Below are 25,920 nucleotides of genomic sequence, written 5' to 3'. Positions count from 1 at the left end.
TATTTTTTAGATACACTATTAAGTTAATTAGGAAAGATATCATTTTTTAATGGATTCTAGGAAAATCAGGTACAAAACAATCGATGAATCTTAATAATCGAGAATTCAAGTTACAAATTATAAAAATGTTAACGAAATTACTGATAACATTTGTTAGTAATTATGGAAACACAACGAAGAAATAAACAAAAATAAATTTACTCCGGCCGAAGGGATAACCAACAATGGTATACGTACCAAGTGTGTTTATACGTTTGTAATGCTTTTGAATTGGACAAAAATAGACAACTCGAAAGAATTAACCGATTAAATTACTAATTCTTCAAGGGACTCAAGAAAAAAAATTTATAAAACTGTCGATGAATCTCCATAATCGAAGATTTAAGTTACAAATTACGAGAAAAAGAAAAGTCCGGGTGTAGATGGGATAAGAAACGAGGTGTGGATATATGCGAGTAGGGAGATTAGGAAGAAAATTAAGAAAAATCAAAAATGAAGTTACAAATTACGAAAATGTTAACGTAAAAAACGAAGAAATAAACAAAAATAAGTTTACTTCAGCGGAGGGGAAAAGTAACAATGGTTTTATGTACCAAATGTGTTTATACGTTTTTTATGCTTTTGAATTGGACAAAAATAGAAATGCACCACATAACACCAAATGACGAGAATTCTTCAAGGGACTTAAGTTAAATGAAAAAAAATATGGTCATACTATACTTGAAAGATTTTCATTCTTTAATGGACTCAAGGAAAAAAAGATACAAAACAATCGATGAATCTGCCTATTCAGGGGCTGCAGTAACAAATAACAAAAATGTTAACGAAATTACTGATAACATTTGCCAGTAATTATGTCAACAACGAAGAGATAAACGAAAAAAAGTTTACTGCGGCGGAAGAGGAGACCAACAATGGTATATGTACCAAGTGTGAACATACATTTTTAATGCTTTTGAATTGGACAAAGATAGAAATGCACTACATAACACCAAATGACGAGGATTCTTCAAGGGACTTAAGTTAAATGAAAAAAAATATGGTCATATTATACTTGAAAGATTTTCATTCTTTAATGGACTCAAGGAAAAAAAGATACAAAACAATCGATGAATCTGCCTATTCAGGGGCTGCAGTAACAAATAACAAAAATGTTAACGAAATTACTGATAACATTTGCCAGTAATTATGTCAACAACGAAGAGATAAACGAAAAAAAGTTTACTGCGGCGGAAGAGGAGACCAACAATGGTATATGTACCAAGTGTGAACATACATTTTTAATGCTTTTGAATTGGACAAAGATAGAAATGCACTACATAACACCAAATGACGAGGATTCTTCAAGGGACTTAAGTTAAATGAAAAAAAATATGGTCATATTATACTTGAAAGATTTTCATTCTTTAATGGACTCAAGGAAAAAAAGATACAAAACAATCGATGAATCTGCCTATTCAGGGGCTGCAGTAACAAATAACAAAAATGTTAACGAAATTACTGATAACATTTGCCAGTAATTATGTCAACAACGAAGAGATAAACGAAAAAAAGTTTACTGCGGCGGAAGAGGAGACCAACAATGGTATATGTACCAAGTGTGAACATACATTTTTAATGCTTTTGAATTGGACAAAAATAGAAATGCACTACATAACACCAAATGACGAGGATTCTTCAAGGGACTTAAGTTAAATGAAAAAAAATATAGGCATTTTCCACCGGTGGGTACCATTCTTTAATTGACTCAAGGAAAAAAAAGATGCAAAACAATCGATGAATCTGCCTATTCAGGGGCTGCAGTTACAAATAACAAAAATGTTAACGTAATTACTGATAACATTTGCCAGTAATTATGTCAACAACGAAGAATTAAACGAACAAAACTTTACTTCAGCCGAAGGGGAGACCAACAATGGTATATGTACCAAGTGTGTTTATACGTTTTTAATGCTTTTGAATTGGACAAAAATAGAATGGCTAGTTCCAGTATACCTTCTGATTCTTCAAGGGACTCAAGGAAAAAAATTTATAAAACTGTCGATGAATTTCAATAATCGAGGATTCGAGTTACAAATTACAAAAATGTTAACGAAATTACTGATAACATTTGCCAGTAATTATGTCAACAACGAAGAAATAAACGAAAAAAAGTTTACTGCGGCGGAAGAGGAGACCAACAATGGTATATGTACCAAGTGTGTGTATACGTTTGTAATGCTTTTGAATTGGTTCAAAATAATAAAATATTATATATACTTCAAGGGACTCAAGTCTAATGAAAAAAAATGTGAGCATATAATTTTGGGATTCGTGAAAAAATTGGACCGCTGGACTGTCTCTGGACTGGGACTCGAACACCGGATCTTTCATTTTCCGGGCGACTGCTGTTTTAAGCAATTGAGCTATCAAGTACCCATTGTTCAATCTTTCTCAAGAATGCCCAATAAGTTTGGCATGGAGGCGCTCGTCCTAAACGAAAAAAAAGTCCTGATGATTCTTCAATGGACTCAAGGAAAAAAAAGATACAAAACAATCGATGAATTGGCCTATTCAGGGGCTGCAGTTACAAATAACGAAAAAGTTAACGAAATTACTGATAACATTTGCCAGTAATTTTGTCAACAACGAAGAAATAAACGAAAAAAAGTTTACTGCGGCGGAAGGGGGAGACCAACAATGGTATATGTACCAAGTGTGTTTATACGTTTTTAATGCTTTTGAATTGGACAAAAATAGAATGGCTAGTTCCAGTATACCTTCTGATTCTTCAAGGGACTCAAGGAAAAAAATTTATAAAACTGTAGATGAATTTTCATAATCGAGGATTCAAGTTACAAATTACAAAAATGTTAACGAAATTACTAATAACATTTTTCAGTAAATATGACAACAATGAAGAAATAAAATATGGAAAGGCTAACACTGACAATTGTACCAAGTCTGTTTGTACGTTATTTTTCAAATGCACGCTTTATTTGATAATTTTTCAATTAAAAAATATCTTTTTCACTAGACTGTTCTCTAAAATTCCTTTTATAATACTGGAATAAAACTACTATACTTTTAAATAAGAAGAAATCTAGTATTTTTTAGATACACTCTCAAGTTAATTAGGAAGGATATGATTCTTCAATAGACTAAAGGAAAAAAAGGTACAAAACAATCAATGAATCTTCATAATCGAGAATTCAAGTTACAAATTACAAAAATGTTAACGAAATTACTGATAACATTTGCCAGTAATTATGGTTGTTTTTCGAATTACACAAATAGTGACATTTCGCCGTATTCATAGTCCGGTCTCAAGGCAATTTTTACGATTATCTTCGCTAGGCTCGTCTTATAGCTTTCAAAATTACATGTATTCATAGAAATAAATTAAGATGATCTTTGGTAAGACTTTTATATCATGCGTGACTTAAGCTTAGCTTTAATAAAGCGACGCTTAAGATAATCTTAATTTATATTCGTTGATTTCCGTAATAATTCTCATGTATCTGATAATTTGATTCACTTAAAATGTATCATACTATTGTACATAATCAGTGGTATTTGGGCTATGTGTTCAAAAAGAATGGAGGTCAGGAAGCGCACGTGAAAGTTAGGGTGAAGAAAGCAGGGGTCGCAATGAGGCAGGTGTGGTGATTGGGAAGGAAGTTGTTCGGCAAGGATTGGGAGAGGAGGTTTTGTGGCTCTATGATACACTGGTGTGGACGGTTTTAAGCTTTAAGAAAGGTTTTTGAGGTGGACAATGGGAGTAGACTGGAGGACGCCAGAATACATGGCAAGAGAAGAAGGGAAAAGATACAAATTGAGAATAAAGGCTGCGAAGAGAGCGTGTAAGTATGAGGAGAAATTAAGGAGAGGAGAGGGAAGTGAACTAGCGAGGGAATGCTGGGAGGAGGCTTTGGAGAGAAGAGAGAGAGGAGAGAAGTGAAAATTGAGCTATCCAGGGTCCACCGATCAATCCTTCTCACGAATGCCCAATAAGTTTGGCATGGAGGCGCTCGTCCTAAAAGAAAAAGAAGTGCGGACTATTCTTCAATGGACTCAAGGAAAAAAAAGATACAAAACAATCGATGAATTGGCCTATTCAGGGGCTGCAGTTACAAATAACAAAAATGTTAACGAAATTACTGATAACATTTGCCAGTAATTATGTCAACAACGAAGAAATAAACGAAAAAAAGTTTACTTCGGCGGAAGGGGAGACCAACAATGGTATATGCACCAAGTGTGTTTATACGTTTTTAATGCTTTTGAATTGCTACGAAAATGTGAGAGATCTAAATTCTTCAAGGGACTCAAGTTGAATGAAAAATAATGTGAGCATATAATTTCGGGATTCGTGAAAAAAATTGGACCGCTGGACTGACTGGACCGGGACTCGAACACCGGATCTTTCGCTTTCCAGGCGACTGCTGTTTTAATCAATTGAGCTATCCAGGGTCCACCGATCAATCCTTCTCACGAATGCCCAATAAGTTTGGCATGGAGGCGCTCGTCCAAAACGAAAAATAAGTTGTGACTATTCTTCAAGGGACTCAAGGAAAAAAATTTATAAAACTGTCGATGTATCTTCATAATCGAGGATTTAAGTTACAAAGTACTAATATGTTAACGACATTACTGATAATATTTGTCAGTAATTTTGTCAACAACGAAGAAATAAACGAAAAAAAGTTTACTTCGGCGGAGGGGAAAACCAACAATGGTATATGTACCAAGTGTGTTTATACGATTGTAATGCTTTTGAATTAGACAAAAATAGACATGCACTATAAATGAAATGATAAAAAGACTCTTCAAGGGACTCAAGGAAAAAAATTTATAAAACTGTCGATGTATCTTCATAATCGAGGATTTAAGTTACAAAGTACTAATATGTTAACGACATTACTGATAATATTTGTCAGTAATTATATCAACAACGAAGAAATAAACGAAAAAAAGTTTACTTCGGCGGAGGGGAAAACCAACAATGGTATATGTACCAAGTGTGTGTATACGTTTGTAATGCTTTTGAATTGGACAATAGTAGAAACTTATATGTTAGATCAGATTTGGAAGAGGGACGAACTAGAAGTGGACAATAGTGATCTCTCTCTCTCCAATTAGTATTTTTGGTTACGACGATAAAACAATCGATGCGTTAGTTTTTTAGTCGGTAAATGCACGCGTGTGTCCTTTAATAAGACGAATAATGTAATTTGTATTAACAATATTACTAAAAAAATTATTTTTCAAAATTAAATTATTGAATTCAAATTATCAGACAAACCGATAAATTAACATCGTTCTTAAACATGCCGATATTTGTTTATCATTTATTAGCCTTTTTGTATACTTCAAAGTTATGCCAAAAACATTTTAAAGTTAATGTTACTTGTTTACTTGGAATTAATTTTATCCTTAATTGTTTTTGCAATTTATGGTGTAATGGCGAATCAAATATTAGAGGAGATATATGTACGTAATACAATATAAGTCCATGTACGAAAACATTAAGATCTTTGAGAAATAATGTCTCATGTGATAGTAATGTAGGCGCTGTAATAGTTAAAGTTACATTTGATTTTTTCGTATTATGAATAATTTGAAATCGGCATGTTAGATGAATCACATTGTATATAGAAATGTATAAATTAGAAAATATATGCCAAATACCTTGAATTCCTCCTAGGTACAATTAAAAAGTCCAACATAGCCACTTCATCGAAAAAGTTGAGCATCAGACGATTTCCCCACTTATTTGTACCCCGTTACGCCTGTCATTAATCTGCGAACATATAAATTGTTGATATATATTTGAACTAGATTGAAAAACGTTTATAAAAAAAAAGAAAAAAAAACATTTGTGGATATCACACAAATTAGAAGTGAAATCTTCAAATAAACAAGTTTCGAGGATTATTTATTATATGATATTATTATAATATTATTTGTACTTTTAATTTCTAATTATTTATTAAATTATTAATTTAAATATAAATATGCGCGCCTGTTCGTATGCAACCCACCAGACCCACTTTGAAATTGTTGCTTGCTAGCGCCATCTACTGGGACGGAATTTATTTGCAGTCAAAACTGTTTATACACGTATGTATGATGGGTTGCCTATCTTTCGGGCAGAAAAAAATTCCGTCCCGACAGATGACGCTCGCAAGCAACATTTTCAAAGTGTGTCTGGAGGGTTGCATTCATACAGGCGCGCATTTTTATAATAATTACAAAGAAAGTAAATAATAAAACATTTTAAAAAATGTTTACTAATCAAATATTTTTATAAATAATGATATAAAAATTGAATTCTATAATTGTAATTAATTTATGCATACTTTTAGAATAATATTTAGTATTTTATATGAAATAAAAATAAAAAATCATGTGTCCAAATCACACGTGTTAAAAGTGAAATCTTCAAAAAACTAAGTCTCGAGAGAGTCTTCTCTCATCAATTAATCATCTTAAAGTAATCATCGATACAATCTATAACGTTCTTCTTTAATTTAAATTTTTGAATAGCACGATCTTAAATAACAAAAGACATTTGTAACCGACCGATATTGTTTTCCTTTATAACGATGAACTCGTTTCTCAATTCAAATTTCTTGGAAACAAAACAAAACAAAGAGCAAGGTCATGGATCATAACTCTATATAGATGTGAACAAAGAACATAAATATAATATACGTTATTATACTTAATACGATTTTAGGAAAATTCTAGAAACAATATTAAATTTGAAAATGAAAAAAAAATATCACAACGGTAAATATTATAATATAATATACTCCTTTTACCGCAGATTTGATTAAATTTGCATTTTTGATATTTCGATAAGTAAATTACGAATTTGCTAACAAAAAAGCGAAGAAACGTTAACTTTCTAAATTATAAATTTATTTATTACGTATAAGGACACACATTGTAATAACGTCTTAATAACGGATATAAAGGCATGTTTATATCCGTTTGAATACCACAGGCCGCTTTTACGCTCTTCAAATTTTAATTTATCACGGAATGATCAGCCGATTAAAAATAAAATTTGAATTTTTCATTAATCAAAATTATTCTACGAATATCTTTAATGCAATAACTTTTAGCGCTTTATTAACAAATCTGATCTATTTAAAAATTACTACACATAATATATAATAAGACTACAAATTAGAAAATCAAAGTTTGCAATTATAAATGACAAATGAATACTTTTGATGTTGGAAATTATTAAAGTAAAAAAGATTTCGATCTAAATAATTCTAATTGTAATAAATTATAAACGTAAAACTGAAACTAAGAAGGTCACAATTAGTAACATAATATAAATGAAAAACTTACGTGTAATAATGGCCAATAACTTCAGGAGAGATGGACTTCCTTGAGACCTGTTGAAATCTTCCGTTGATGGTTGTTAAATCAGGAACAAAGACGAATGAATGTGGTTAAATATTTCTTCCAATTTAAAAGAAGTCTCATCGTCATCCCTACCAACAGACTCGCTCTATCCCGCCCATCACAAATATTCCGCCAATAGCTTAAGAGTTACTCTATGATATGACCAATAGGAAGATGTACTGCAAACATCAGCGCAACTAGTGAGAGAAAAACGAATAACAAAAGATCGCGTCTTTTGATTTTCTAAGAGATCGATAGATGAAAGTTACAAAAAAAAAAACATAACGACTTAATTTAAACTAATAATAAAATTAGAAATTGTGTTATCATAACCTTAAAGGTAATTATTTATATTTCTTTTGTCATTATATAATGTGTTTATCTATATAATAGCTTTCAAATTTTTTTTCTCAAAATATTATACCTATAACAAGTTAGTTTGATGAAGGAAGTAAATAAAGACAATGATATTGATGTAGAAATAAAAACAATGAATTTCTAACAAAGAAATCTTTCCTTTCTTCGGTTAAAGATCTAGAACATTCTTTTTTCTTATGACAAGCGAAATTTCTTTCTTAATTATTATAATATTATAAGTAGTTATCTGCGTAACAGATTATTTAGAAACCTATTACTTGATTTAATGCTGATTCGAATATTTAACATTTTGGAAACTTTGATATTATCGAATTGATATCTATCGATATCTAAATAATATGAATTGTTTAAACAATTCAGTTGCGATTTTTGTAAATTTTAATTGTTTATTAACTTATTGTATTTATTAATTCGATGTTAAAGTACAATTGCTTGGTATTATCTCTGTTGACTTGATAAATTCAGAAGCAATGTTACATCATTTCAAACCTCGAAATAGAATATATTTCTTGTTTTTATGGCCTTCTCATCAAACGTTCATAGAAATAGAACGTAGTTCTTGAGATAGAATGTTTACAGCAAAAACTTAACAAGTCTTTTTTTGTAAACATTCTGTTTTTTTCTCTTCTACTGCGATTAGATATATGTAGTTTATATACAAAGAAAAACATCACAGGTAATCCGTTTTCTCTGTTCGTTTTAAATATAACTCTCTTTCTTAAGGTCATAATTTGTAACGAACCGATGAAAAACAATGGATTTCGACATATTATTTCTGTTTTGTATTATACCAGTAAAAGATATTAATCAGAAGATATTAATCAAAAAACGAAATTACAGATTGATATGTAACGTGAAAAAACCACGTTAGGTTTAGACTTAGCAATTATAGAACGAATTTTATAGAAAATAAAATATATTTATACTTCAATATTGTTATTGGCCACACAAGATACGAATTCAAACTATGTTTACAGATAAAAGATAACGATCAGGTGAAACGAAGAAAGCAATCTTTTTCCTCGACAAAAAAAATATCAAACGCGTTGTTATGTTTGATTTTATTTATAGGTTTTTGTAATATCTTTTGAATTGTAACTTTTAATTTTTAATAAAACTTTCTTTAATCAATATAAGATGTTATAAGGAATATTTAAAAAAATATAATCATTACTTATACAGTTCATATATCGAATTTAAATACGTATATATTTATATGTAAAGAAAAGTATATTTTCTTCCGTTTGAATTTGCCGCGCACTCTTAGGAAGAGGCATAGAAAGATCGATAGCAATCGATAGCAATCGATAGCAATATATATATATAATAAAAATTGATGAAATTTTGTAATAAAATAAATAATATATATATATATATATATATATATATATATATATATATATATATATAAACGTTTAAATAGTTCAATTAAATAATAATATATAGTTAAATATAATAAAATAATTAATGTATCTATTGAAATAAAAAATGAAATTTTTAATTTATAAACCAATTTATGCTTGTTTGTTTATCTTACAAATACTACTTTATAATAATATTTGCAATAAAATAAAATTAAAATACTTATTTTTCTACATTACCCGTAGGATACAGTACTTTGAAATATCGACAGATATCCTTTTTTGTCGATAATGCAGTTTTCAGACGCATAACTGGCAATAGTGTAAATTCGTAAACGCACGAAGTAAGAGGTTATGGATGAATTGTTTGGAACATAGAGTTTTATATTTCTAATCTTTATATATAATAATTATTTATTGTATTTTAATTTCATCATGGAAAACGTGCTACCATTAGGTGATCTACCGTAAGTATTATTTCTTACATAATTCTTCAATTTTTATTAATTTTTTGATAAAATATATAAGAATCATATTCTTGTTGTTTCTAATAATATTACTATTAAACTATTAATTTCTCTAGCCTCCTAAATTTGAATATTTATTTATGATTATTAATGTTAACCTTAAATTTTGGTAAAATAGCTACTGTAAAGGATTATGGTCTGTCATATCTGGAACAACGTGTCGTTGTGATAAAGAACTTGTAGAAGATGAATTTATAAATGGAGCGAAATTACTCAAAGAAGGTTTACAATTTTTTCAAGTGTATACAGAGTCTTCGCTTCAAACTATTTCTAAACAAAATCCTCCCCCACGGATGTATGATTTAATTAGTAAACTAGCTCCATTGATCGTAAGTACTTATTTACATTAATAATAAATTTAATCCTAAAAAAATATTTAAACGAGAGTTAAATCTAAAAACAACATAATTTTGTATTATTAGAATCTAGATGCAACGATTACCTGGGATTTAGTTTGCAATTTTATGTTATATGAATATCGTAACTGTGCAGAAACTTTTGCCTCTCAACTAACAGATCTAAGTACTATGAAAGTATTAATTGATGATATTTGGAGCTTTTATTATTCTGAAAGAGTAACACTGATCAAATGTTTAAAATTGATAATTGAATATAAAGATAATAAAAGGCATCCAAATCAAAAAGAATTTACAAAATTCTTTGATGTAGTTTTACTAGGTGAACTTCTGACTTCTGTACAGAAGCAAGTAGAATCACTAAAGTTTGTTAACGCTCCAGTAAGATCTCAATTATGTACAGAAGAACATTTGCATAAATTATATAACAGTACTCTTATTGAAATGAGAGAATTACTTCACATATTAACTATAATTGTAAATGACATTCATATACCTGCAAAGGATTTTAATAAGTTTTATGGAAGCATTGGGGTAAGAACATTACATTATTATATATTACTCAGAAATTACAGATTTTTTTAATGTAACCTTTATATTCATTTAAAGGGTGTCCCACGTAGATTGATTCATTCAAAAAGTCATGAGGATAAAGCAGCAGTAGACAAAAAAATTCAAGAAATACAGTATAGTCAAGCAGCTCTACTCCTTGTTGCATTGGATGTTAGAAAACAGTACATATTTTACTCATATAATTAGCTAACTATATTACTTACGTTTAAATTGGACTAATCTTTTCTATCTATCTTTTTATTTTAGTCCTGAAATGGAATTTTGGATAAACAGTGTACGAGATAGTATGCAAGATATTTTTGAACATAAATGCATTCGTGATAGTTCAATACAAGATAGTTCATTACTTTTGTCATGGATGTTATCAAATTATGCTATAGATCCAGAGAATGTTGATCTATTAAATCAATTTAAACCTTTTGGTATCAAAGCTATTCAACTTGACGTCTTCCATTATCTTCAAAGTTTGATGTTAAGTGAAATGATTCAAGAAGAGACCCATTATGCTACAGTTGTACGCAATAGTGTGTACAATCTTCTCACATTGGTCTGTGCTTTTATCGATGAAGATAGATTATGTGCATTAAATGGCATTTTTGATGCTGTTGCTTCTACAGTCAAATTTCCAGAAACTGCAGCTAGATTTTGGGATGAACGTAATGATGGTATATGGGTTATATATAATGTTGCTATTAAATGGTTTCCTTATAAATTTGAACCTCTTACAAACATTGCAACTGGACTTGCAAGTGCTTCAATTAATAGTGCAAAAAAGGTAAGATTATAAACTTGTATATTATAATACAAATGAATAGTAAATATAATCATTGATAAAATGAAAACAATTTTTTTTTGCAGATTATAAAAGAATTAGATATGTTAACATCAATAACTTTAGAAGTTCCTCGACAGCGAGATCAAAGTAAACCAATAAGACCGTATGAACGAGAATGTATAATACATAAAAATCTATTTTCTATTAAGCCAGGATGTTTGCGAGAAAATGTTCTTGTACTATCCAGCGATAACGAAGTAGTATTATTCAAAACAAGAGCTAGTTATTGGGATGCATTACATCACAGAATAGAACAATTATTTTCACAGGCAGGTGGTGGCATAGCAAATATTTGTAATATGCAAACTAGTCTATTGGATAATGTTACTCAAGGATTGAAACTGTTGGAATCTTTACTTGCTAAAGATATAGATATACCACAAAATATGGTTATACCAACAGAATTATGTTTCGAAATTATTAACAGATTTTCTTATCCAGTTCTACCTCTAAACATATATCGAATTGTTACCGTATGCATAAGTATCTCGTCTAAGCTGGTATTGAGATATCCTGAAGATATTCTATCTCGAATGCATGCAGGAGTTTATCCAAAATTTAACGATTGGTATCAAAATCCTTCAGACTTTGCTGAAGCAATTTCTTTCGATGGTGGTTTTATTGCATCTTGGCTATCCGGTATAGAAACCATAGAACATTCTTATCCAATTCTCTGTGCATATCTTGATACCTTATCTAGTTATATAATAACAAAACACAATAAGGAAGCTATGTATATGATCGAAATACCAGGGATAGTATTTCTTTTACAAGGTGTTTTACCAAAACTGGATTCATGGTATTTTAAAAATGATGCTGAAAGATTGGATATTTGTTTAAAGAGTATGTTTTGTCTTCACCGTGTACTTGATTCGAATTTATCCGATGACGATATAAGAAAAAAATTACAATTAACTGTGACATATAGTCTTCTCTATTTAGAGCCTAGACATGCACTTTTAAAATTAGTGCGTACGGGAGAGCGCAACCTGCATAATAAAATGATCACGGAAACAGATTGGATAAGCGGTAAAGGATTCAAAGCCATAAAAAGTGTACAATTGGCATTATCGATAGTAAATCGATTATTGATGTTTAGACAATCTTTTGGCTTAGAACACAATGACAGATCTCCATTGGAGATTGCTTTATATTCTTCACCACGAGTACCAAATAGTCTTTTGATAGTACCAACTATTGTTAATTATCTATACGTGTGGTTTAGTCCTTCGTTGCAAGCAATGGCTGTAAGACTTTTAACGAAATTTGCAGAAGGATTCTCTATGTCACTGCTAGTTTGTATGGGCATGGATGGTACAGCAATAAGAGAAACTTTTGCTTCTCGATTAATGTCACCAACGTGTGCGGTAGAAGTCAAAGTTGCCATTCTCGAATTGGTTGCTGTTTGTTTGGAAAAACAACCTGGCTTGACTGAAGCTCTATTTAACATAATGCATCAAGCAGAACGTAAAAGAATATTTCCACGACCAGTTGACGAATTTCTCACAGAGGGTTGCAGTCAATTTCTGGATCTTTATTTACGTCGAATATATAAAGAAGAGGATATTGTTTACGACAGACTATACGAAAGTACGATGATTCTGTTACGTGCAATGTGGTATCATCGCAACGAAATTCTTGTCAATTTCTTCCGTAAACGAGAAGAATTTTGGAGCCATCTTTTTGCTCCCCTTTTTAGAGAAATAGTACCAGTAGCTAAAGGCTACTCACAACTTTTAGATATTATTACATTAGAATTGTTCAAGAGCCCATTATTGGAAAATAATTTTTCTATGAATTTAAAAATGTTATTGGATAAAACTAAGGACCACTGGCAAAGATTATCGAATTATGTCTTGGGAGTAATGCCAATTGAGGACAATATCATGAATACAAAAACAAACCAAAAGCCTGATGCTAGTAATTTAAAAAGTTTATATGAAAAGAACTTAGAATCATGGTACAATTTTATCGTTACTCTTACAGACGAACGAAATGCAAAGTATTATCCTATCAATGTTTCACAAGCACAGCTCATAACGCAACTCTCTTTAGATGCTTTACTTGAACAATTAAAACAACTAAATGATACTGGTATCGCAAAGAGAGCTATGCTTTTAGCTTCACTATCATTACGGTGTATTACTTCATGGAAGCATATGTGTGTAGGCGACTCACAAATTTTTAAAAACAAACTAATGAAACTTACCCAAGAAATTGGACAAGAATACCGAGGATACGGAAAATCTCTACGTCAAACATTGATTTCTTTGTTACTCGGTTGTGTGCAACTAATAAAAAGCACTCTTGCAGAGGACACAATTAGTCTTGAATATTTATTAAACTATTCATGTATAATTGCTACTAACGAATTGGAAGAACTACGAGATTCAGCTATTCAATTACTTAAACAAAAACAAGTATTTCCAAAAGATACTAGCAAAAAAGAAATATCATCGATAGATACGAGTTCTGTGAAAGGTACAGAAGAAATGAATATAGAAACTGTCCAAAGTACTCGCAAGAGTTTGCCAGCAACATTAACAATCTGTCTGGTGACTCAACTTCTACGTTCTTACGTAGAACGTAGTCATTCAACTAAACGTCGTCGAAAAGCTACTTGTGCTCAGCTTCGTCAAATGATACCTGAACTGATAACATGTGTCTGCATTACTTTACAAAAGTATCCTTACCTCAAATTTAGTACAGCAGCATTGAATTTACTTAGCATAATAACACGTTCGCCTTATTGTCCAAAATCAATCAACGAAAATGATACTGCTAAATTATGGCTAGCATTAATACCACCTGCAGATATGGGTAGCAGTATGCTTGATTACCTATATGATGACACTCCCAATGGTCAATGGCGATGTCAGGATTGGTGGCCAATTTATACTCTTGGATTAGAAATCATTATGGGCTTAGTAACAAGTGAAACTCCATCAATATATATAAAACCTATAGTAATATTTTTAAATTCTCATGAATATCAACTCATGGCAGTATCAACATTACTCAGACATACAGCTGATCTATATGCTGCTGATTTAATCCAAAGCTTGGTTGCTCTCATTCATAGTATGGCAACTCAAGAATATATTTGGAACTCCATACCATCTACTATACGTGAAACACTTATCAAATGTATGTATCTTGCATATGACAGTACCGTAAACTTATTATTACGACCACGAATATTAAAATTTATAATTGATGGTATAAGCGTGGAGAGTGCAGAAGAGCTAAAGTCTTGTGATGAGAGATTACCAAGCGGTGAATTAAAATTACTTGTTAACAAATTGATAGTAATTAATACTACTTGTGCTTTGTGTTTCGTTTACTTCTCACCTAGATTAAATACTCTCGTTGATACCATATACACGCAAGATTTTTGGTATACACCAATGGCTGAAATGAACTTTGGTGCACCTCAAATGAGTATAAGTTCCGGTCCACGGTTAACTTATGGTACAATTATTAGTTCCACGCAATTATTTACTCAAGCCTTACATTCGAGAATACATACAACTAGCATATTGTCTATACCTTCAACAAATCAACCTGGTAAAGAGGATAAAAGTGACTCCGCTAAAAAAGAATGGGAACGTGCTGCACCTGAAAATATTCGACGAATGCACACAAGTAAGGATTTAAGAAGAATCATACATGCTGCTTCAGGTTCAGGAACCTCAAGATCTGCATCAGCAAATATAGCTGCTGATTATCTTGGATATGTTAGCGGGCTTGATGTAACAGTACCGTTACTAAGCAGTCCACGTCTCGTTCGACGACCCTATGATCCTCTTATCTGCGAGAATACTATTCTCTCAAAAGCAACTGCCTTAGCAGCAGGAAGACACGTCGCTAAGAGTGGTAGTGGAACACCATCAGGTACTAATAATGGTAGTCCAAATGTAGCAAAAAATCATACAAATAAATTTAGTGATCCCTGGTTTGAATCGATGGATGAAAATAATACAAGATTAGCGCTCGAGATCAATCTTGTACTGATATTATGTCAAGCCCTTGAAGGTGTTAGAAGTCCAAGATTAGCTCTACGAGATCGTCAACTGATAGCACGTGAAACAGCCACAGAATTAGGTATTTTCTTTGATTTTCTTGAACATCGTGGTACTCCTGACATTTGGCAAGTCAAAGGATCTCTTCTGGATGTTGATGCCAAGAGTGTGAGAACGATTCAAGATACTGTAGATCCTATTCAAAAGATGTCACATGCTAGACTTCGTGAAGACAGTACCGTCAATAAAGCACCAGTAACTTTAGCGAATGCTGACGATGATTCGTTTAAAAATGAACAAGATGTTCTCGAAAAAAGACTCGATGAAAATATTTTAACTACTGGAACTTTTGCAGCAAATATCAGTAGTGTACAATTTTTACCATTAATGGGAAAATTATTGAAATCTGTGGTAGAATCATTAGATTCAACGCATTATTAATCTTTACATATGACCCACGTAAGAAGTAAAATGTTTTCTAAGATCAATGTTTTTTATAAGTACATACTACATATACAGGTTGCTGAAAGACTGAAAAAAAAGAAACATCTTATATTGTTTGTACAGTGATATTGTTATGATAAAATCATAAGAAATTAAATACATTTAATGAAAAAGAGAAGTAAAAGCGTTTAACAAAAAGCAAAATAAATAAATATAATCCTGCTTGTTTATAATTATGTATATCATTTGTACTTTTTTTAAAGCTAAAATATCATGAAACAAAATTATCTCATATTAATTTTAATAATAAAAATATACATATATAATGTGAATGTGTTCCAGACAGAAGATTTCTGTTCATAAACAAACAATATATATATAATACAAATAAATAATGTAAAGATTTTATATAAAAAAAAAAAAACGAAATAGAAACATTTTTGATATCGCGTGTACAACATTAATATATAACATAAAAATATATTTTAAAGGATATGCAAAAGGAAATACAATGGAATTTAAAGTATTTTTGTTTAATCTGTTCATTGTAAACGTCTGACAAGATCTTATTTAGTCAGACTAAATTATCGTACAACGCGACTGCACTCTCGCGCGTTTCAGTGCCAGGTGAAAATAGACGTTCTTGTCAGGATAATAAACTTACAAATGTACGCTTAAAGGTGCTGAACTTACATACTCATACTTGACTGTAATTTAATCTTGATCGTTCATTTCTAAAGATATTTCATAATGAAATATAGTTTCTGTTGTGAGAGAGGAATTATTAATACGAAATGTTGATCTATTTACGACAGCAACAACATAGAAAAGATAAAATATATAAATAGGTAGAAGCTATATAATTGTATCTCAATTCAACGAATTGTATTTATAAATCCATGCCGAATTGTTATTGAAGTAAAACTTCTTTTATTTATATAGTTCCTCGCATGGATTTCTATATCTCGTGAATCTTTCATGAAAGATATTTCGTATCTTTCTTTATAGTATGCGTCATCGTCTCACATTTCACCGGCTCACTCGCGCCAAGAACGATCGATAATCATATTACGATAGAGTATAAAAATATATTTCCTGATACTAACAAATATTACGTGTTTACGACAATAGTAATGAAGTGAGTGTCCGATCAATCCGAACACATAAAGACATCCGCCACCATTTTTGAAGAAAGCCCAAGGGTCGTGTTAGACGCTAAGGAGGCAAGTGCGGTAAAATATGCTCTGGTGATGGTGAATCGTTTGAATCATTACTTCTCGATGACGACGAGACTCGCTGATGATACAAATTGTTTGAGGTTGTATTCGAGCCAGAACTAGGACTAGTTGTTATTGTGCTCATCGTACCGGTCGTCGTTAAAGCCATTGTAGTGGTAGTTGTATTAACGCTTTTCGTCATCATAACAGAAGGAGTGGATTGAGATCGCGTGCCTGTATTAGACCACGTAAGCGAGTTCCCACAATTTGATTCGGATGATAAGCAATCGGATTGTCGCGATGCCGATGAACAATATGCAGATGTTAATAAAGTATTTGCATTTGTTACTGTTGCTGACATAGAGGCTGTCAGTGGAGTCGGTGGTGGTGGTGGAGGTGGCGGCGGTGGAGGTGGTGTAACTGATTGGGACATCCGGAGCAGATCCGTGAAAGGTGCGTCAGCAGCATTGCAGACCCATGGCTCTGTGGATTTCGAATCGTCATTGTTCGTTGTACCAGCGTTGGACCTTTGCCGTTTCGCATCGCCATACAGCAAACAGTGAACATTCGGTGAACTGCTTCGATCGCGAACACCCTCTTGTTCCTCAAGAAATCGATCCATATAGTCCCTGCTTGCGATTTAATTATCCCGTCATACTTCTACATGTCATTTATGCTCGACACAATGCACATATATGTTGATTCCCATTTTTATATTTTGATATGTTTAATATTTCAAACGTGAATTACTACAGAAAAGATACTCACGTGATACCTGGATGTAAAGCATATTTTTTCTTCTCTATACGAGCCTTATACGTAAATATATCGTGTCTCTCTGTCTTTTTCCATAAATAATAAAACTGCACTAATTCCCCGACAGATCTTGTTCTCACCTAAGAGAATTTGACTATTAATTTATATTATATTTGAATAGAATTTCAGTAATACGTTAGTTTGACTTAAAGTTTCCCGAATTCCATACCTTATTCCTTTGAATAAGATGAAAGTCTTTTCCATAACTTCTTAAACCGGACTCAAAATTATGACATTCTTCTTCTGACCACAAACTAACAGCATCTGTCGATGGGATAACATTCATTCTACGTCTTCTTAATGCTTCCTCTAGGTTGTAACCACATTGCAGTAACAGATATAAGGCTTGTTCATCGTCTCTAATGTGAGAACCTGCAGGTAAAGAACCTGTTTTCATTGCTGGCAATTGTGCCCGTTCTAAGAACTCTTCTGTTTCTTCCTCTGGTATATGGCTAGGATCCCAAAGCATTTTATCCTCGTTTTCATAAGGCAGGGCATCATCGTATCGACAAAGACCTTCTGGTATTGCTGCTTGGTAATCGCTACCAACCATGATTGTCTTTTTCCATTCTTCCTCATCTGGGCTATAATCACAATCATCTTCTTCTTCTTCACTTTGTGGTCGTGATACACTTCGTAAAAGTCTCGATGTACCACCACCAATACTAGCACTAACTAGTCCATCTTCTCCTCCATCGGCAACGACAGCACCAACACTGTTACCTTCTCCTCCATTGCCACCATTACCTGTTGAGCAATCATCACGTGATCCAATAACAGAACAGGAAGAATTTCTACTTCCAGTTGCTTGCATTACTCCTGTACTTCCATTGTCACTGCGATTATTTATCAATGGACACTCTTCTCCTTCTACTTCTTCGTCATCGTCCTCTTCATCATCAAGTCTATGTCTTTTACCACAATCAGTGGAATTTGCACTGTTACTTCCTTTTCCTGTATGTCCTGATACAGAGGATTTGCAATCTTTGCTTTTCACCAACATTTCATTATAAAATTGTTTAAGATCAGGCTCATTGCTAGTTGCATCAGCTTCATCGTCATCGTCGTCATCATCGGCATCATTGTCACCTTTGTCCGAATACCGATCCTCACCCTCTGGATCATCGTTTCCAGTTGGAAGTAACATTTGATCTGAGCTATTTGAATTCTCAGTAGAGGGATCTCCGTATCCATACATCGCAAGCAGATCTTTCAGAGGCATATCACCTTCCTGAAAGAAGATAAAAAGATGAATGATTATTACACCAACCCAAAGATGTATATTATGCATGAAATCTCACTACAAGAACGCACTTTGAGTCCAAAGTGTTGTAGAAACTTATCATAATTGTAATTATTTATTGGCTTGATTTTTTCATTTCACAGGCTTGATCCTAGAATAGTTGGGATCAGACGTTTGTTACAAAGTATATATATATAAGTACAAAGATATATAATTATAAATTATTAATAAGAAATAGTAAACGATTATACCTTTTGTAAATTGGACAACTCGTTGTGCGAATCCTCACTACCTTCTAAGGCTTCTTCCTCGTCTAGTGTACGCTCATCATCAAAATCATTTACCATCATCTCCGTGGCAGGACCCATGTCAAAATCTCTGTCTGCCCTATAAAATCACAGATTCTTTTATAATAATTAACATAAATATTAATATTTTTAACAACTGTTCATAAAATTTACTTATATACTTCTAATACGACTATTTAATCAACATACTTACATGTCTTGAATAATTATGTTAGCGAAGACAGGACACTTGCACCAGTATTGTGAGAGACCATTAGCATACAAACGATTTACCTTCGAAAACTTGACATGATGCACTAAACTTGATATTTAGTATAAAGTTTAATATTACACTATCATTCTCACATCTATTTTCTAATACAACAGTCAGCTATACTATGCACAACTTGTATATACTTAAAACAACGCGAACCTAACCTCCAATTGTCATAGTATTTTCGTTTTGTTCTTCTTCGTGTATTGTAATTCTTGCCATGAAAAAAGTAATAATAACAAAATAACACTTAACATTATTTATTTTATATGCATCATTCTTCGTCAAATCTTTATAGTTAAATTTGTCAAATTTATATACAACTCAAACTTCTAGTGTAACGAGCATTAGTCAACAAAGTATTAATTAATCCGATTTATTCTATACATTTTAAATACACAATTGCACACAATGTTAAATAATATTTAACAAAATTTATACAAACATCTTTATACGAAAAATACATATGTGAAAATGTTTAAAGATGTACACCCCATTATTTATATCCACGCATATAATATGGTGGCGCGTACCGCGATATTATAATATAGAACAATTTTCACTGAGCGGGAAAATCATGTTAATTTTTTACAATGACCAATAAAAAAAACATTATCTCTTATCCTTATTAAAAATATCTTTACAATAATTTTTTAATTGGTATCTTTTATTAACTATCTATTATTTTTATCGAACATCAAAACGATATTTAATTATTTAATATCAAAATAAATTTTATGAAATTAATATTAAATATAATATATTAATGTAATATATATATAACTGACATTAATATTAAAATTGAGGCTAAAAATGTTAATAATAATGAATGAAAATGAGCTTTTAAAGATAATTACATTTGATTAATACTTTACAATACTTTAGTACAAAATTCTTATCTTTGTATAATTTTTCGATTACATGACATTTTTCTAATGAAACTCACCGAGTTATTTTAATTTCAGTTTCATTTTTCGAATATTACGCAAATTATGTTTCGTTTGGCAGTAAACCCATATAAAAAAATATTGGTTAATAAAATTATTATTTATTATTCAATAAATATCTATTAATAAATGTAATTGAGTTTAATATTAATCGTTTCTTATTTTTCAGGTTAATTATGCAGAAATACGATTTTCGTTATATAGTACAAGGTAATCATACAATTGCAAATATAGATCATATCGATCATTAATATTGTCAAATCACTGTAATATAATTAATAAAAATTCACATATGTATTCTTAAACTTGATGCGTGTACATATATTACACGAATACGCGCGTGCGCACATACACACACACATATACATTATTGACAATTGACAGATGAATACAGTAGAATAAATATTGACATTAGAAATAATTTATTTTTATAGAATAATTTGTTCATATAATTACACATAAAAACTTAATCAAAGTTTAATAATGTGTAGAAGAATTTGGAAGTTTCTTTGTATTACAAGTAAATGTTAAATATTTCAAATTTACAGTAGGAGTAAGTAAAGTAAAAATACTCATGTATAATTCACTGTAGTTTATATTATTTAATTATTTTCAGGAACACATTCTCATCATATACGTCAGATGAATATCAATACATGCAGATGAGTAAAGTTCCAACGATGCATTTTCAACCTTCCTTACCTCGTTTACCAATTCCTAAGCTTGAAAACTCATGTCAAAGGTATTTAAATGCACAACGACCTATTATAAATGAAGAACAATTCTGCAAAGTTGAGTCTTTAGTTAAATGCTTTCTTAATGAAGATGGACCCACATTACAAAAAGAGCTTATTCAAAAAGATTCTAAGAATCGTCATACAAGTTATATTAGTGAACCTTGGTTTGATATGTATTTGAAAGATCGTAAACCATTACCCATTAATTATAATCCTTTTCTAGTATTTTTGCCAGAAACTGATACACGATACAATGATCAGTTGGTAAGATCTACTAATCTTGTTATATCTTCATTAAGATTTATGAAATCTTTAAGAAAAGAAATTTTAATACCAGAAGTATATCACATTAATCCTAAAAAATCAGATACTGAGTTCTTTAAAAAAGTTACAGGATTACTTCCATCTAGTATAAGTTGGGCTGGTGCTTATTTGTTTAAGGTAAGAAAATATAAATAAAGTTTAATCAACAGCAAACATTTTTCAGATATAATTACCAAAAAATATTAACAAATAATGACTGGATAAAAAAAAATACATTTAGTTTCTATATATTTCGTCAACTTTTAAAAGAAGAAATTATTCTCACAGGCTTTTCCATTGGATATGTCACAATATCAACATCTCTTCAATACAAGTAGGATACCGCAACAAGGAAAAGATCAAATTTATCATGATGCTAAAGGACGTCATTTAATTGTAATGCGTAAAGGTCATTTCTATGCAGTTGATGTTTTGGATGAAAATGACTATATTCGACAACCTAATGAAATAGCTGCTTCTTTAAAATTAATTTTGGAAGATGATAAACCTTACAATACATATCCTATTGGCGTATTAACAACATCAGAACGTAATAAGTGGGCATCTGCTAGATTACATTTAATAGATATAGGAAATGAAAATAATTTCCAAAAAATAGATTCAGCTTTATTCACTTTGATATTGGATGATGATCATATCGGTGATGATTACAATAAATTATTTAAAACATACCTTCATGCTGATGGAACAAATCGTTGGTTTGATAAATCTTTTTGTTTAATTGTTACAAAAGATGGATATGCTGGTTTGAATTTTGAGCATTCTTGGGGAGATGGAGTATCAGTTCTTAGATATTTTAATGTAAGATACTAAGGATGAAGATTAATATAAATTTGTATTTATGTAATATTTTATGTAAGAAAATAAAAATTTGCATAATTTTTTTTTATTGTTGCAGGATGTACAAGCAGATATGTCAAAAAAACCAAGATTTCATCCTGAAAATGTGAAAGATCTTTCTGCTAGGCATGTTTTAAAAGTAGACAAACTTGAATTTGTATTGGATTCAAAAATTAAACACATTATTGACGAAGAACGAAAAAATTATGAAATGTGGGTAAAGCAATTACTTTTAAGTCATGTTTTATATGAAGGATTTGGTAAAGACGAAAGTAAACAAATAGGGATTAGTACAGATGCAGTAATGCAATTGGCATTTCAATTAGCATACTATGAACAGGAAGGTCAAATGGTACCGACTTATGAACCCTGTAGTACAGCAGCTTTTAAACATGGGCGCACAGAAACTATTAGATCATGTACTTCCCAAACTAAAGCTGCTTGTATAGCTTTAACACAGAAAAATAATAATATTTCTACTGCAGAACTTAAAAAATTGATTTTTGATTGTAGTCTTACACACAATAAACTTATAAAAGAAGCTGCCATGGGTAAGTTCAATTAATTCTTCATTTTTGAATATCTTTTTATAAAATTATAAAAATCATTTTTTGATATATTATTATTATTATTATTATACTATTACAGGACAAGGATTTGATAGACATTTATTTAGCTTAAAAACAATTTGTGAAAAATCAGGTACACGTATGCCTGCTATATTTGAAGATCCATCATACAATTATTTCAATCATTATATATTGTCTACTTCTACTTTATCAAGTCCTGCATTACTTTGCGGTGGTTTTGGGCCTGTCGTAAATGATGGATATGGAATTGGGTAAAAAAATATTCTATAAATTTCAAGATACATAATAATATAAAGATATTCAAAATTAAATACTTCCAAATATAAAATTAGAATATTTCTTTTATAAGAAACAATAATATATTTTTTAGGTACCTAATACAAGATAATATGGTGGGTGCTATAGTAAGTGGTTATCAAGGGCATCGTAATGTCACCGATTATGTCAAAAACTTAGAGAATGCATTGAAAAAAATTCATAGACTATTAATAAGTAAATAATATAAAATTTGATAACATATGCAAATGTTAAAAGTAAATTTTATATATTAAGACCAAGTTAAAATGTTGTTTATGAAATATATAGTACACAAATATCATTAATATTTTTTGTATTTTACATTTAACATATTTTTGATATTTTTGTACATCTAAATAATTCATATTTTACATGATATTGAATAAATATTTGTTTACTCTTTTTATAAGTGTTAATTCACTCTCTAACTTTTGCTTAATGATAATATAAATTCCATCAATTTCAAACATTACAATATCTGTTACATTAAAAAATGTTATAAAGAAACAGAATTTTTTATGATTAACAAAATTTTCCAATTCATATTCATTATTATTATGAACACAAATGCGATTGGGAAATGAGCACTTTATATACACTAAATTATACATCAATTAAAGTATTACAACTTAAATTATTATTATAATATATACTTTAAACTATGATAATTAGTGTGATAATGCCAAATACTTAGCAATGCACAGGAAGTTATCAAACATTTGAAATGTTCATCCACAAATAGTCTTATGTATTTGTTACACGAAGTTATATTTCAGGTGCATCAATGAAATACTTTGGTATCCATTGATAAAATTAAAGAAGTCTGCTTTTCTACATTTGTTTACTTAATGATGATAAAATATGGAATGAAACATGACGAACTACAATGTATTGTTTCATGCATTGTTTTAATAAATGCATTTATGCCTTGTTCCCCATTTTCACTTTTGATGTCTATGGAAATAAACAGAATATAATCCATAAACAATAATACCAATAATATTAAATTAATCATTTTATTCAATTATTACTTACCATATAAATACCCACAATGAGTCCAAAAAGACCTATAGCTGATCCAAATATTTCAACTATAAGAATTTTAACAAAAAGTGCAGAATTAGCTGCATCAGCTAATGCCGCACCAGAACCAACAATCCCTACAGCTATACCGCAAAACAGATTAACAAGACCTACAGCAAGTCCTGCTCCAAACATCAAATAACCTGCCAGCCAATTCTGACTCTTCACATCCAAACCATCAGGTGAGTTAACTTTTTCATAAGTAAATTCTTCAAGCATACCAGACAATACTATGGCAGTAATCAAACCATAAATAGCTACTGCTTCACAAAATATCACAGAAATTAAATTTTTGGTCTTTATTCTAGGTGCTTTAACACCACCACCGATAATAGATACTCCTGTTGTATGAATGCCTCTAAAATCAAATAATAAATTTATAGTAAAGTTAGTTTTATTGTTTAATATAAAAATATATTTTATAAACTTACAATGCTGCACCAACAACAGATAATGCAACTGCAAGTCCAATACCTAAGGTAGCCCACATATATGGTGATGTTTTTTCCAAAAACCTAAATAATGAAACTACTTGATATCGTTCTAATATTGTTTATTTGAATTAAATTATAAAGGTCTTTTTTCATAACTTACCATGCAATACTGACACGTTCTCCTTTACCAGTAAATACATGATACAATACTGTAACAAGAGTTAACATTTAGTTTTATACTAAATAAATATAGTTAAAAATAATATAATTTTATACTAAATAAAAATTTGCTTAAACTATTTATAATATGTCAGTACTGTTATATAATTATGTATGTATCTAAAAGAAAGAGAATGGTAAATATTATCAAATTATTTAATATGAAATAATTTTAGACACATACCTAAAATTACGATTGTGATAGAAGCAGTAGTTGCAAAAGTGGTACCCAATATACTTCGCATTTGAGCCATTTTATTAATTTAAAAAGAACCTTTTTCTTTACACTATGTGATGATAATCAATAAATTTTACAAAGAAATAATATTAATTTGTAAATACTAAAGAAATAGATACTTCATATACTGATATTTTCAGAGTAACGCACACACACCCATCATCATGTGACTGACTACTGCTGCGCTGCTGATCAAGGTGGAGGGGTTAAGTAAGACTTTAGTTGTGTTGTCCCAGAATTGTCATCCAGGTAAAACAGATAGTTTTTGTTAAGCACAATCTTTCGGCTTGAAAGTATACTAAAACAAATAGCAGTAGCTCCAGCTAGAGAAATAAAACAGAACTAATTTATTTAGAGGTACACATGCGCACGCATGATAATGACGTCACGATTCGTATTAATTGCTAATTATATTTTATATGCATATTGTGTGTACTTTGTTTATAATAAATTCGTAAATAATAATTTTATTTT

The 25,920-nt window shown here is 30.6% G+C and overlaps 4 protein-coding genes and 1 long non-coding RNA gene across 10 annotated transcripts; 2 read left to right on the top strand and 3 right to left on the bottom strand.

The window, feature by feature from the left end:
- Nucleotides 1-5,073: 5,073 nt before the first annotated feature.
- LOC149033620 (uncharacterized) lies at nucleotides 5,074-7,457 on the bottom strand. The gene is made up of 2 exons (XR_016176744.1): nucleotides 7,348-7,457; nucleotides 5,074-5,782 (listed from the first exon to the last, which is right to left on the bottom strand). It is a non-coding gene; the product is annotated as an uncharacterized LOC149033620 (long non-coding RNA).
- Nucleotides 7,458-9,436: 1,979 nt separating this feature from the next.
- On the top strand, nucleotides 9,437-16,133 carry Nup188 (nuclear pore complex protein Nup188). The gene is made up of 6 exons (XM_015318523.2): nucleotides 9,437-9,610; nucleotides 9,789-9,999; nucleotides 10,093-10,560; nucleotides 10,636-10,760; nucleotides 10,846-11,374; nucleotides 11,458-16,133. Exons 1-6 carry the CDS (start codon nucleotides 9,579-9,581, stop codon nucleotides 15,895-15,897), a joined length of 5,805 nt encoding a protein of 1,934 aa, XP_015174009.1. The 5' UTR covers nucleotides 9,437-9,578; the 3' UTR covers nucleotides 15,898-16,133.
- Nucleotides 16,134-16,417: 284 nt separating this feature from the next.
- Nucleotides 16,418-20,418, bottom strand: LOC107065133 (mesoderm induction early response protein 1). Of its 3 annotated transcripts, none has more exons than XM_015318528.2 (5): nucleotides 19,678-20,418; nucleotides 19,428-19,563; nucleotides 18,103-19,164; nucleotides 17,886-18,013; nucleotides 16,418-17,749 (listed from the first exon to the last, which is right to left on the bottom strand). In XM_015318528.2, coding segments are annotated over exons 1-5 (1,962 nt in total). In that variant the 5' UTR covers nucleotides 19,680-20,418; the 3' UTR covers nucleotides 16,418-17,115. The 3 variants fall into 3 exon arrangements, with proteins under 3 accessions (XP_015174014.1, XP_015174015.1, XP_015174017.1); XM_015318529.2 differs by having other exon boundaries at nucleotides 16,418-17,746; XM_015318531.2 differs by lacking the exon at nucleotides 19,678-20,418 and adding an exon at nucleotides 19,248-19,327.
- A 155-nt stretch (nucleotides 20,419-20,573) lies between these two features.
- Nucleotides 20,574-23,874, top strand: CPT2 (Carnitine palmitoyltransferase 2). Of its 4 annotated transcripts, XM_015318524.2 has the most exons (7): nucleotides 20,574-20,768; nucleotides 20,854-20,894; nucleotides 21,301-21,862; nucleotides 22,013-22,546; nucleotides 22,644-23,136; nucleotides 23,234-23,426; nucleotides 23,546-23,874. In XM_015318524.2, the coding sequence occupies exons 1-7, from the start codon at nucleotides 20,730-20,732 to the stop codon at nucleotides 23,673-23,675; spliced, it is 1,992 nt and encodes a 663-aa protein (XP_015174010.2). In that variant the 5' UTR covers nucleotides 20,574-20,729; the 3' UTR covers nucleotides 23,676-23,874. The 4 variants fall into 4 exon arrangements, with proteins under 4 accessions (XP_015174010.2, XP_015174013.1, XP_089028702.1 ...); XM_015318527.2 differs by lacking the exons at nucleotides 20,574-20,768; nucleotides 20,854-20,894 and adding an exon at nucleotides 20,916-21,204; XM_089172576.1 differs by lacking the exons at nucleotides 20,574-20,768; nucleotides 20,854-20,894 and adding an exon at nucleotides 20,916-21,204 and having other exon boundaries at nucleotides 21,277-21,862.
- Nucleotides 23,769-25,682, bottom strand: LOC107065134 (V-type proton ATPase 21 kDa proteolipid subunit c''). The gene is made up of 5 exons (XM_015318532.2): nucleotides 25,393-25,682; nucleotides 25,150-25,198; nucleotides 24,987-25,070; nucleotides 24,508-24,913; nucleotides 23,769-24,426 (listed from the first exon to the last, which is right to left on the bottom strand). Exons 1-5 carry the CDS (start codon nucleotides 25,460-25,462, stop codon nucleotides 24,394-24,396), a joined length of 642 nt encoding a protein of 213 aa, XP_015174018.1. The 5' UTR covers nucleotides 25,463-25,682; the 3' UTR covers nucleotides 23,769-24,393.
- Nucleotides 25,683-25,920: the final 238 nt, after the last annotated feature.

Source organism: Polistes dominula, unplaced genomic scaffold (genome assembly GCF_049000335.1).
Source record: "Polistes dominula isolate Pdom_NZ unplaced genomic scaffold, Pdom_raw_medaka contig_28, whole genome shotgun sequence".
NCBI lineage: Eukaryota > Metazoa > Arthropoda > Insecta > Hymenoptera > Vespidae > Polistes > Polistes dominula.
Note: the sequence above shows the minus strand (reverse complement) of the source record. Positions and strands in the feature narration are given on the sequence as shown.